A 13,577-nucleotide genomic window follows, 5' to 3' on the forward strand; every position below is an offset into this window, starting at 1 on the left:
GCCACTAGGAAAGTATTGCAAGCTTGCATCTGAACGTGAAATGGTTCATGATCTGAGCTGAAATTCACCTTAAGACTGAGTTCCAGTAATTACAGAACACAGAAAGAGCATAATGAATGGCTCCCCTTCTTTCCTTGCCCTAATCCCAGGACAGGGTGAGGGGGAAAGAAGAGAACATAGGAATGGGGGTCTGGCATATTTTCCTCTACCAAAATAGCAATTCATTAAATGACAAAAGCTGCAGGGGGATTTATTGGTCATTGTGGACCGAAGAGAACTTTATAATGTCAATCATCCTGCCTATTACGCTGCCACATATCTCTATCTCTAGATAGACAGCTTGCTTAATCGCAATCAACATTCTGAGTCACGCCTGGCTAAAAACGTGATATAAAAAGCTAGGAGGGCACCGGAAGCGGGATGCTAGGAGAAATGTGGGGACAGGACTCCCCCGCGGTGAGGCTGCTCCGGTGAGGCCCCCGCCCGTTCGCTGCCTGCCCGCCCGGTGCTGCCGCTTCCCCGCGCCCCGGCCGGCGCCGCCGGGGGAGCCGCGGGGCGGAGGAGCCGGGCGGGCCGGGGCGGGCCGGGTGCTGCCAGGGACCGCCGAGCTCGCCGTCCCGGCCGCCGCTACCCTGCTCACCGCACACACCTCATTACCGAGTCAGCAGAGCCGCTTTAATGGACTTGTGTGGAAAGGCGCTTTTACGCTCTATAAACGTTGGGTCCAAGCGTTTACTAATTAAACTCTTTCTATTTAGAAACACCTGCGTTTTAAGAAAGCTCTCTGAACGCTAGCACTGGCTGAATTTCCAACCTGCTGCAGTCTGAGCTTGTCGTGCCTAACCTATACATCGTAACAGCACTGGAAAGCATGTGAACCAAGAGGTAAAATCCTCGTACAATGCTCCTCGCACCGTGCTCCTCAGACTTTCCTACCAAGGCAGAAAACAAATCTATGATGCTGTTGAATAATCTCCCAATAATTGTAGTAATTAAAATCATCATCCAGTCTGCAGTCACCTTCCTTCCTTTGACACTACTCTTCCCTGGAATTGTTAACGTGTCTCCGGCTGAGATAAACAGAACAAGGGAGCTTTAAAATACACGGTCCAAATAAATTTAGCGGAAGAGAATTAATTCCAAAGACAGGCTTTTGACTGCGTTCAGTAAGCGACAGGATTTCTGAAACTATGGTGCAGATTTTTTAAACACAGGGTGATATGGGTCTCCCTGCTACTCCTAAACAGTGTCACCTTAAAGATCGAGAAAAGATGAAAGCCCAGCCTGATGCTCCACCTCGGGGCTCAGTGTGCAGGGGGCAGGAGGAGAGGGGAGTGCACCATGTAACAAACATCATATGAAAGATCAAGCAGAAATTGTGGGAGAGTGCCATAATTTTAATGTAATTTCCATGATCTATTTGATCCCAGTGCTCATTCTCTTTTTATTAACGATAAAAGATTTCCTTCTAATCAAAAGCTGCACTTCATCTTTACCCACAAATGAAAAACTCTATAGTGGAAAGAATTCAGTGGACTCAACAGGCACCAAGGTCTGTATTTTAACACTACCTCTATATATCCTTCCCCCTTGTACTATCTAGTCTTGGGCAGAATAGTGGGGAAGCCTTCTCCTAACTGAAGTTATTAATTTATCACCAGGTACCCCTCTGAGTTGCTCTCATAATCAATGCTGGCTTCTAGATCACGTAAATGAATGTGCAATTGAGGGGGGGAGGGGGTTTTGCACAGAAGGAACTGTTGCTAAAAAAGAAAAAAAATTCTGGCAGGACGCAATTATTTATCTCGGCAGTGAGCACTTTGCCTGTTTCCTACCCATGTCCCTTCTGTTTGGCAGAAAATTAGGCTGCTTCTCTTAAACTTGGAAGGGTTTTCCCCCTTCCCACCCGGTAACATCCACGGGTAAAACTCCGTGCCCCTCCTAGAATGCAGGGGAAGTTGTACAGCAACCTTACGTTTAACTGCTGCTAAATCGATTTATTTGGAAAATATTTGGCAGCTCTTTTCCAGAGCTCTTTTTGAACAGACGAGCCATTTCATCTGATGCTCTTGAATATAAACCCAGGAGCTTCCCAACCATCTGTAATGAACGAATTGTTTTCCAGCTCTCCCTCCTAAAGACAGCAACTTTAGTAGTTGCACAGATCAAAAGACACTCTTGGAGAGAAGATGGGAAACAATATTGTTCAAAGAAAGTGAACTGTTGCATTTAATTAGGCTATTCTTTATTAGTATTCATATTGAGATTTTTTTTTTTTTTAGATTTATGTTGATTTAACTGTAATGTATTTATGATGTAAATATATTCTGAGAGGAAAACGTCACGGATCAATTGTAAAGGACCCGGATACATAATTTTAAAAAATCAGTTTCAGTTTATATGAGGTTCTCACCCCACTTTCGCTTCTTAGTCAGATTTGTTTATGCAGAATCGACATTTAATAGTGCTAATTGCACTCCAGTTAAATTGCCCTGATTGCAGAAAGGGAAGCAATTTTCGTGCTCTCTGTCTGGGTTTGGAAGAAATTGTTTTATATTCACCTCTTTATAAAGAAGTGGAGATAAGGCACCGAGCCTTTGCACAAATTGCACTTATGGGCTGACTGGCAGCATTCAGGCTCTATAATAGAGCATTATTTGGCCGTTTTGAATAATGTAAAGCATTTGCTGAAAGCTATTCTCCTGAAAATTGCTTTAACTTTTAAAAGGGTGATGATTCACTCCAAACCAGGCCTTTGTTACATTGTCATTATCCCCCCAAATGTTTTAACAGTCAGCTCAACACTTTAGCATAACACATTGATCTTTGTTTAAAAACTCGATTTTTGGAGTACGAAAAAAATCTGTCAGAAAATACTTGACCCCCTAAAGATTTTAGCAGCGTTCTCCCTTCCGCCGCCATTCGCTCAGCCTTTCCACCGCCTGCCTCGTTCCTGCGGATTTTGGTTACTTTTCCGACTACAAAGGGGCGAGGAGATGGATGTGCGGCAGGCAGAGCCGCCCGCCAGTCTTCAGGCACAGCAGAATCCCTACTTTGCTGTGGGAGCGCAAGCGGGCAGCGGATGCCTTTACTCGCTGATGTAGAAGCAACATTTTTAAACGTCACGCTCTCGATCTGCTTTCCAGCCGTATTTTATTGATGACTTTCCCCAGGATGAGAGGAAAGACCCTCTCCCCCCGCCGCCCTGGGGTTGGCCAGAAGCGCCGCGCTGCCACTTGACGACCACCACGGCAGGCTCCTGGGAAGGGAAGGAGCGGGTTTCCCCCGGAGAAAAGGAAGAAGGAAAGAAGGAAGGAGGGAAGGAAGGAGTCACCTGTTGGGCGATGGCTCCCGGGTGCCCCTGTCGGACTCCTCGCCTCACCCGTGGGGGTTATGCCGCTCCCCCGCCACCGCCTTTCTGCCGCCTCCACCCGCCGAGCGCTACAGCCCCCCTGGGTACAGCCGCCGCTCAGGATCTGCTCCGGGCAGACCTTTCGAGGGAAGGGTTTGCCATGCACTACCCGGACCCCTGCGCCGGCTGCGAGTCAATGTGGAAAGAATTAAGCGCAGAACAGCATTTTCTCCTACTGCCCCGACTCTGTTTAATACGCGGCGACAGAAAGGCGAGCGCCCTTTGAAAATACCCTTAGACGTTTAAATAAAAGATAATCTCTAGGGACATCCTTCCTAGCATGCCAGTCGTTCTATAGATTGCATAGCACAATGTAGAAAAAACCGCAATGCCCACCTTATTTAAGCACACGCACACACACACACACATATATATAAACATGTAAAGAAAAGCGAAATCATAATCTCAAATTCACGGTTTCTCCATCTTGCTCCTAACCGATGCCTATTTTGCATCTTCTAGAAGGTTTCACACTGGATGGCTGAGGCGGCACCGAGAAGGAAATATTGACTGAAATGCAGAGCAAGGGCCCGGCATTGCTTGAATGCACTCATCATATTTCTGGTTCAGAATTGTACTCAGCTGCACTGGGAACGGCAGAAAGGAAGGGGAAAAGCTCCTATTCCCATTCTCACAGAGCCGACCGCGATGATGAAAAGTTGCACGCCTATTGATCTTCCGCGGGCACAGTACGGGCAAGTTCTAGCCAATTACTTAAGAAGCCTCCAATAATTACAAATCAAAGGGACTAGCTTTCAAGACATTGAGGAGCCGAGGTTTGGACTTACATTTCGCACATGCAGAGAGCAGGTAAAGTCTCTGTCGCTCACTGGGTGCGTGGAGTGTGCACAGTGCAGAGGCCACAGGCAAGTGATAGGGAGGCTTATTCCAGCAGCGCCCTAGCACTGCTAGGAGGGAGCAAGCTTTCTGCCATTAGCAGCACTGCTTCCACGGGAGTATATGAGGCTTGAAAAACGTGCTGCAGGCTGCAAATTTGACTTTCAAAGTGTTTTGCTGGCGATTACTCTGTAAAATAATATCCTCTGTCTTAAGCGACAGGATGTCAAATGCCCCTCGTCCCCTCTCCCGCCCTGGTACAAGAGCAAAGAGATGCCTGGCGGTTCCCTGCCTTTGGGAATTTTTTGGCACTTTATATAACCACAAAGCCTCCTCAGTTCCTTTTGCAATGAAAGAAAGAAATACGTTGTGCACGAAATCACTTCTGGCATTTAGGAAAGAAAACAACAACAACAAAAAAATAGACGTGTATTCACAGAATGTCATTAGGCGCTGTTAGGTTATTTGTATCCAACACGGACAGCTCCCAAACGGCCTGAAAAGGAGGCAAAGGGCCTGTTGAATAAAAGCGACGCAGGTATGGTTTACGGGCCGCGAGGATCGCAGGTGACTACACCAGCAGCGCGGGGCATCGGACACCTCCTGCACAGTTTACAGGAGACGGCGGAGCGGCGTCAGGCGTGACACCAGCCCTCCGCCGGCGCTGACCTCGCTCTCGACTCTGCCCTCTGCGGCTGGCCCCGCTCCCCCGGCGGGCAGGCGGTGCGGGCCGGCGGGAGGCGCGGCCCGGCGGGAGGCGCGGCCCGGGGCGCGGGGCCGGCGGTAATTGCGGCGCGGCCGCCGCGGGCCGGAGCCGGGAGTTTTCTCCCCGCGCGCTGACTGGCACGCGCCCCGCGCCCCGGCGCCGGCACCTCCGCGCAGCCTGATTGGCTGCCGGGCCGCTCCGGGCCGCTCCGCCCGCGCCCTCATTGGGCGAGCGCCGCCGCCAGCGGTACTTCAAAGCGGGCGCTGCCCGCACTTAGGCAGAGTTTGGCCCCGCCGCGCCGGAGTGTCCTTAGCGCCGCCGGGCAGCGCGGGGCGCTCACCGAGCGCCGTCCCCTCCGCCCCACCGCCCAGCCCACGGACGTGCTATGGCTACGTCTATACTCGGGGTAAGTCGCACCGCGCGCTTCCTCGCGGCTCCCCCCTGGAAAAACTGTCGTTGCCGCCGCGTCGTGGCTGCCTCTCGCGCAAATCGCGTGGACCCGCGGATGGGAGGTGATGCCGGCCCGCCTCGGGGGATTTCATTGCGGGCTGCCCGTCGGGTCCTTCCCAAAGAGTTTACCCTGAAAACTCGCTGGGCCGGAGAGAAGCCGCGATGCTTCCGCTTTCTTTTGTTTAGTTGTCGGTTTGGTTTGGGATTTTTTTGTTTGTTTGTTTGCTTTTTTAATTCGAACTACGCTCGATTCCCAAAGATTTTCGCCGGCCCGGCGTTGCACGAGGCGACAGTCGGAAGGCTCCGCACGCTGCTCGCCTTGCTGCCATCTCTTTTTTTCCGTCGCTCCTGTACGGTTTGCTCGAGGAGACGCCGCATTTCGTTCCCACGGGATTTTTGGTTTAACGGCGGTACGCTCGAGCAGCCCTCTCGGAACACGCGTGTCGCTTGTCCCCGTCGGGACCCGCTTGCGATGTAAATTTCTCGGGCGATGAGACCGGTGCCCGGCGGAAAACGAGTTGTGTTGAGCGTGGCAGGGCTGGAGCCTTCCTCTAAAATAAGAGAAAAGTTTTCCGCGGTGCCGCTCGTCGTGCCGCGGTTCTACCCGCGCCGCCGTGTCCCCGCGGGAGCCTGGCGAGGTGGCAAGGGTTAGGCTGACGGGCCGGCTTTGTCTCTTCCCGCAGGAAGAGCCGAGATTTGGAACGACTCCCCTGGCCATGCTGGCCGCCACCTGCAACAAGATCGGCAACACTAGTCCCCTGACCACCCTGCCCGAGTCTAGCGCCTTCGCCAAAGGGGGCTTCCACCCCTGGAAACGCTCCACCTCCAGCTGTAACCTGGGCTCCAGCCTCTCGGGCTTCACGGTGGCCACGAGTAGGGGTTCCAACGGACTGGCCAGTGGCACGGGCACCGCCAACAGCGCCTTCTGCCTGGCTTCCACCTCGCCCACTTCCTCGGCCTTCAGCAGCGACTACGGCGGCCTCTTCTCCAACTCGGCGGCGGCAGCGGGCGTGTCCCCGCAGGAGCCCGGCGGGCAGTCGGCCTTCATCTCCAAAGTGCACAGCTCGGCGGCCGAGAGCCTCTACCCGCGGGTGGGCATGGCGCACCCCTACGAGTCCTGGTACAAGTCGGGCTTCCACTCCACGCTCTCGGCGGGCGAGGTGGCCAACGGAGCGGCCTCCTCCTGGTGGGATGTGCACACCAACCCGGGCTCCTGGCTTGAGGTGCAGAACCCGGCGGGGGGGCTGCAGAGCTCGCTGCACTCGGGCGCCCCCCAGGCCTCGTTGCACTCCCAACTGGGCACCTACAACCCCGACTTCAGCTCCCTCACCCACTCCGCCTTCAGCTCCACCGGCCTGGGCTCCACGGCCGCCTCGCACCTGCTCTCCACCAGCCAGCACCTGCTCACCCAGGAGGGCTTCAAGCCCGTGCTGCCCTCCTACACGGACTCCAGCGCGGCGGTGGCGGCGGCCAGCGCCATGATCTCGGGCGCCGCCGCCGCCGCCGCAGGGGGCGGCTCGGCCCGCTCCGCCCGCCGCTACTCGGGCCGCGCCACCTGCGACTGCCCCAACTGCCAGGAGGCCGAGCGGCTGGGGCCGGCGGGGGCCAGCCTGCGGCGCAAGGGGCTGCACAGCTGCCACATCCCCGGCTGCGGCAAGGTCTACGGCAAGACCTCGCACCTGAAGGCGCACCTGCGCTGGCACACGGGCGAGCGGCCCTTCGTCTGCAACTGGCTCTTCTGCGGGAAGCGCTTCACCCGCTCCGACGAGCTGCAGCGGCACCTGCGGACTCACACGGGCGAGAAGCGCTTCGCCTGTCCCGTCTGCAACAAGCGCTTCATGCGCAGCGACCACCTGAGCAAACACATCAAAACGCACAACGGGGGCGGCGGGGGCAAAAAGGGCAGCGACAGCGACACGGACGCCAGCAACCTGGAAACGCCGCGCTCCGAGTCCCCCGACCTCATCCTGCACGAGGGGGTGGGCGCCGCCGCCCGCGGACCGGGCAAGGAACCTACCGCGGGGCCCGGCGACTCCTAGGGGCAGCGCCGCCGGAGCCGCTCGGACTGTGCCCCGCGCCCGCCGGAGGGACGCGAGCCGCCCCGCCGCCGACGGCGCCCCGGGCCGCAGCGGGGGCGGGCCGGTGGACGGCGGGGCCGGAGAGGCGCGGCCCTCGTCCCGCCCGGCCAGTAGGTACCGAGTGACACTTTCTTCCGTTTCCCTTTTCTCTTTCTGTTGGAAGGCAAGCATCCTAAGAGAGGCTTAAGGTGAGAAATACAGCTGCAACTCTGAGACGGTCCCTCTGTATCTCATAAACATCTGTATAAATAGGGTTCAAAAAAGAAGAAAAACAGAAAAAAAAAAAGAAAACCAGATCGTGTTCCCTTATTTTTCTTGTAAATGTTGATCTGATAGGGGGTTGGGGGATTTTTTTTTTTAATTGGTGAATTCCTGAAATTCAGGGAGGTTTTGGGGTTCTGATTATTTTTTTTTTATTATTTTAAATTTCTGATGCACTTTGTGGAAGTCAGTATATATGTAAAAGATATTTAAAATGTTGAGTTAACACTTCACTCAAATACACGTAAGTTAAGGTCTCTTAAAGAAATTAAATGCGTTTATCTGTATGGAAAAAAATCTTGACATATTTTCATTTTGGTATTATTAAAGGACTCTGAACAATATACTCACGGGTTTGTTCTTCTTTGTGTCCCCTCCTTCCCCCCCGCCCAGTCCTCGCAGGGGTCACTTTTTTAGTTGGAGCCTTCGCACCCCTTTCCATGGTCCTTACAGTCACTGTGATTAAAAATACAGCCAGCAGTGATATAGCTGGGAGGGGATGGGACCGGCCCCCGAGCCAGGCGCACTGAATCACTCTGCTCGATCTTTTCAAACCGCCTTTGCTTTGATTTACTTAAAACAAAACAAAAAACCCAAACAAACAAAAAAACAAATTTTAACCGAGTCCGAGCCCTACTACAGCCGGAAACCATGCTGAGACCTAAGTGTCTTTGGTGGAACCGTCCCCAAAATCGAGTGAAGGCAAACTGTGCTGAGGAAGTATTTATTTAATTTTAAAAGCCTTCAGCGGCACAAGGCTGCCTAGGCTGGGAGGTGATCTCGGGGGAATAAATCGCTAGAGTCAATACTCCGGAAAAGACATTTCATGCCTAAATGAAAATCTTGTTAAATGTTATTAATTTTGACTTAGAGCACACAGCAGCCCCCTGTGCCTTGTATTCCCTTATTAGGGATTCATGTCTTATCAAATATCTAATTAATCTCCTAGACATCATTTGTTCTGGCCAACTTTATCTCAGCTGGTCCACGGGGAAAACTCCGAATATTCTCGGTGACAAAGCTCCCTTGAAGATCCTTTTAATTGTCCAAATTAACTGCACCAAATTTGCATGTCAAACGGTAAAGGGCAACCTAAGATAAAATGTAAACGTTTTAAAAGCCCCAAACTAAGCACTTGATTTGATAACTAGGCTTTTTAATGTTATGGAAGACAACTGCTCCTTTCCTTTTCAAAGACAGTTGATCTATGCAAATAGTGAATTGGAAATGCTTATGTCCCCATGCAGTCAAATGGTCCTTGCATGTTATTTGAATATCAGTGGCTTTGCTATTGAAAAGGTTCAAGGATGCTCTCTGACTTCTTTGTGATTACTCAGTGCAGCGTCTTATTCTGAAGAAAAAAAACTCAGGAATAATTAAAGGCTGGGCTAAGGCCTGGGAACACATTTGGGACAGGAATCTCATTTAGACAGGCTCTTTCAAAATAAGGCACAGTTAAATTGACCAGAAGGCAATTATTGAAATGAAAATTATTTTCACTCCCTTTGTCTTCTGACCACCAACCTAACAGCCACAGTATTTTTTTAAAGGCAAATTGTTAAATGAGATAATTGTGTTATTAAAAAAAAAAAAAAAAAGAAAAGGAAAAAAAAAAAGAAAAAGAAGAGGGTTAGGAAAAAAAAAGTTAATTCACTCTGGCCAGTACAGATTGGATGAATACAAATATTTTAATCCTCCATAAAACAGGGAATGCAAATAGCATCGGGAAACGGATTCTGCTGTCGGCCACCAACTGGAATAAAGACGTTGCGTTAAAGAAAATACATCTGCCGTGAATACTAATAACCGCGTCCCACCTCCTCCGCGCCACTGTTGCACAAAAGCGGCCGGGCAGCGCCGGCACCGCCTGTGCCCTGGGGCGGCGGCGGGAGCCCGGCGGGCCGTTCCGCGGGCCGGGGGAAGGGAGCCTCCCGGGAGCGGCACCGCGCATCACAGCTGCCGACAGCGCCTTCCCCGAGAGCCGCTCCGGAATTTTCTTGGCCAAAAGCATCCCGGCAAGGTGTCTTTCCTCCCTCCCCCGGCCGGGTGCCGGCAGGTTTCCCGGCGGGCAGGGGAGGGGAGCGGGCGCGGGGGACGCGCTCGGGCGGCGGGACCCGGCTCTCCTCCCTGCCGGGCGGCCTGGGGGCTGCGCAGGAATGCACCCGCGCGGGGTGCTGGGCAGAAGTCAGCTTTGTTTTCGATTTATAATAAAACACATCAAAGGACACCATCCAGGTCCAGTTTCTGCCAGGCCGAGGTTACAATTCTCAGCTCAGTGATCAAGGACCTTTTTGCATTGCCTTTGCCCCTTCGGGTCAGAAAACGTCCATCACTTACAGACTCCCCAGAAACGAGGAAGGGAGCAGCTCTGGGCCGCAGAGCCGGTTCGTTTAACCAAGAAAATAGAAAGCGTGTCACCTTTTTTGAAAATAAATGACACCATTCTTTGGTAAATGTTGGAGATAATTATATGGTCTGGGGAACTTCTACACAAAAAAAAAACCCAAAAAAAAAACCCTAAAGAACAAATGGTGTGAGAACCGAAAAATAAATCTGATTTCGGTCTTTGAATCCGTAGTTCACCTTTTTAGTAAGAGAACGCTAACCAGAGAGCGGGAGAGCACCGGGAACAAGAAGGGTGCCCTCTCGGGTTCCGGCGGGAAGGGAGGCACAGGGGAAGCCGGGCTCCCCGCCGCCTTGGCCCCACTCGCCCCGGGCTCGCCCGTGAGTTGAGTCCCATTTACATCCCGCTCCAGCTATTGCTACCCATTCCCACACCTCGTGGACAGAAACTTCCACCCTGCTCCGTGAGCCCGTTAAAACACGGCAAACAGCCAGCCAGCGACGGCAACCACCACAGAAGGGAGCAGGTAAAATGCCAGGAAAAATTATCTGCTAAATGTCATTCGATCGCCAGGCCCCCCGTTCGCACGAAGCGTGTCCCTTGCCCCCCGCGGCGTGTTACAGACATAACGGCTCGTTTTATACTTAAAAGGTAACATTAATGTTTTTGTTCTAATGAGATAATATATAAACACCCGATCTCGTGTCTGGACAGCTTCTTAATTGCGTCTTTTAATTCAAATGGAAACTTTATCTGCGGGAGCTATAATTCATTTGCAGCCATTATCTATCCGTTCGCCAGGATGTCTCCCACCCTTCCAAAACGCAGATGAAGGGAAGCTAACAGACAGCCCGCCCCTTTGAGTAATTGGTGTGCTAAGTGTTTATTTTAAGTGAGAATAATTTAGCTACAAATTTCCTCAAGGAATAACATCCTTCACACATTACAGAAAGGCGAGCAGGAACAAGACGGAGCCCGCACACCGGGACGCTCCCGGCGCTGCCCCGCGCGGGGCTGCACGGCGGCTGCCGGGCGCCACCTAGAGGCGCTCCCGCGGCGGCCGCGGGCTGGGGGCGCGGCCGGGGCGGCCGCGGGGGCGGCGGCGCTGCGCGGCCCGGGCCGCGGCGAGGAGCCGGGAGCGGGAGCGGGGGGCGCCGCGGCGACTGGGGCGGGACGGGGCCGCGGCGGGGTCGGGGAGGGCCTCTGGGAGCGGGCGGGCTAGCGCGAACTTCTCTGGAAGACGGCGGGGCGGGACGGGCCCGCCGCGACCGCACGCACGCCCAGCCCGGGGCAACCGGCCCGGCCTCGCCGCTCCCCGGGCCGCCAACGGAAGGGGCGACCGGGACCTCGACGGTCACCGCTCCGCAACCTCCGTGCGCCCCCGCACCTGCGGCCGGGCGCGGCTCCCGGCGGACACCCGCCGGCGGGCCCCGGGCGCGGCTCTGCCGCCGCCGCCGCCTCGGCGCCGCTGTTGTTCCACAAACGCGCGGCAGCGCTGCTCCCGAGATGTGCTAATTGGTACCTGGCTGGCAGGGCGCGGGGTCCCTGTCCGCTCCCCGGCACAAAGTAGGCTGCTAGAAAATTTGAAATTGCCTTTCAGCCTAAAGCTGCCTTACCTGAATGTCATAATTACAGTAATTATGTACATCCAAATTACATGCTAATTAAATTAGAATCAAATCGTTCTAAATCGAAATCAAATGAGGTAGCGAGAATTAATCAATGACAACAACATAAATAGAGAGCTTCCTTCAGGGATATTTATTGTACCGATCCGAGCAGGAGCCCCATCTGGGAGTCACCCGTCTATTTACTTTCGGAGTAGCAGTAATTTATTGCTCGGCGTTAATTCTAAGCCGTGGGTCCGGCGGGGCGGCGCACCAGAAAAGCGGCCCGGGACCCCTCGCCCGAAGCTCCCCGCCGCCCTGCCCGCCCCCGGAGCCGCCCGACGGAGTGGCCGGGAGCCCAGCTCGTCCCGTCCCGATGCAGCCTCAAGCCCCCGGGCCAAGCAGCAGAAAAGCGCCCGGCAGAGCCGCCCACCCGCCCCGGGAGAGCCGGCGGTCCCCCCTCCGACGCCGAAAAGTCCCGGCCACGGGTCCCGCCCTCCCCGCCAGGCTGAGGGAACCCCCTCACCGCGCCGCGGCCCCGCCGCCCAGCCCCGCAGAAGGTTAACCCTATTCCGCGGCTTTTACGAAAATAAATAAATAAATACTGGAGTAGAGCTATCGCTAGAGCTGCTCTTACCGCCATCCGCGGAGCGACAGCACCTCCTGCCGGGCCCCGCCAGCACCGCCGAGCGCCGCGTTCGGCCCGGGGCGGCGGCGCCCCATGGCCCCGCGGGCCGGGGCGGGGCCGGGCGCGCGCAGCCGCCCCGCGCCGCGGGCGGTGCCGGCGGGGCCCGTGAGGGCAGCGGCAAACACGGCCCGAGCCTGCCCCGGCCAGGACCCACAGCGGCACCAGCACACCCCCGCTGCCCGGAGCACCCCGGCCGGGGCTCCCTGTGGCTTCCGTGCCGGTGAGGGGACACAAACTGGCCTAGGGAAGGTAGCGGGATCAGTGAGACACTGCCGGCACAGCCACATCAATCTTCCCCTGGCAAGATGAGTGGTTTGCTCCAAAGCTCTTCCATATGTAGACTAAGACAGATACATCCAGAATGTCATGACTTTTCTGCCAGTCTTTTTCTGTGCGAAAAGGCAGGATATGCTGTTTAACTACAATGAAAGGAGTAAAGTGCAGAGCCCTCAAAAGAGCATACAGCTGTGGATGTCGAGCTGTCCACTCTTTTTCAGGTGGGAGTCAATTGCATTGTAGTTGGCAGGATTCCTGAGCCAAACACAAAACAACTGGAAATACCGTTTTTGGAACGGAGGCACCTTCCAGTTATTCCTATCTTCCCTGCTGCACTTAACACAAAAATGTTCTCCCAGAATATGCCTTTTCCCCTATCATATTACTCTTAGCTTACACGGAGGTTTTGTTTAGATTGCTAAAACAAGCATTTTTGCAGTCTCTGCCTGTTCTTTCAGAATCAGAACTTCCACACATCAATATAGGGGGGCTGACTCTACTGCAGGGGCTCTTTAACTCCCAGCTACTTCAGCAAGAATGCCCAGAGCAACCTAATGCAGACACACATTGAAAAGGTGACATCTCTTAATGGCTCACCCTTTCAAACTCTTCACATGCACTTAAACGATAAGCCAGGTCACTTTCACCATGTATTATTATACTCTGCAGTGCTGAGAATCTTCTGAGTGAAGTGGAAGTGGACGGGTAATAACAGATAGTCCCATTTGTCCTGTGAGTGAGGAGGGTGAGAAAGTTGCTGGAATACTGAGTACAGTGACTGTTTCACATGTCCACTAATGAATACTTCCATCTGCCACCCTGAAAGAGCAGAGAAGCCTTTCCTTTGCAATAAAAACCTTGTAAAGTGTTGCCTTGTGCATTTGTACTGACTCAGAACTCTGAAGAAGACAGCAATTA

At 53.8% G+C, this 13,577-nt stretch overlaps 1 protein-coding gene and 1 long non-coding RNA gene across 3 annotated transcripts in view; one reads left to right on the forward strand and one right to left on the reverse strand.

Moving 5' to 3' along the window:
- LOC131579984 (uncharacterized) overlaps positions 1–12,430 on the reverse strand; it is a 30,742-nt gene extending 18,312 nt beyond the window's left edge. For both annotated transcript variants that reach the window (XR_009277797.1, XR_009277796.1), the window contains exon 1: positions 12,333–12,430. This is a non-coding gene — a long non-coding RNA (uncharacterized LOC131579984). The remainder of the gene's footprint in view (positions 1–12,332) is intronic.
- SP9 (Sp9 transcription factor) lies at positions 5,261–7,444 on the forward strand. Its single transcript, XM_058840577.1, has 2 exons — positions 5,261–5,361; positions 6,089–7,444. Exons 1-2 carry the CDS (start codon positions 5,341–5,343, stop codon positions 7,442–7,444), a joined length of 1,377 nt encoding a protein of 458 aa, XP_058696560.1. The 5' UTR covers positions 5,261–5,340.
- Positions 12,431–13,577: the final 1,147 nt, after the last annotated feature.

The sequence above is a fragment of the Poecile atricapillus genome, chromosome 5 (assembly GCF_030490865.1).
Source record: "Poecile atricapillus isolate bPoeAtr1 chromosome 5, bPoeAtr1.hap1, whole genome shotgun sequence".
In the NCBI taxonomy this organism is placed as follows: domain Eukaryota; kingdom Metazoa; phylum Chordata; class Aves; order Passeriformes; family Paridae; genus Poecile; species Poecile atricapillus.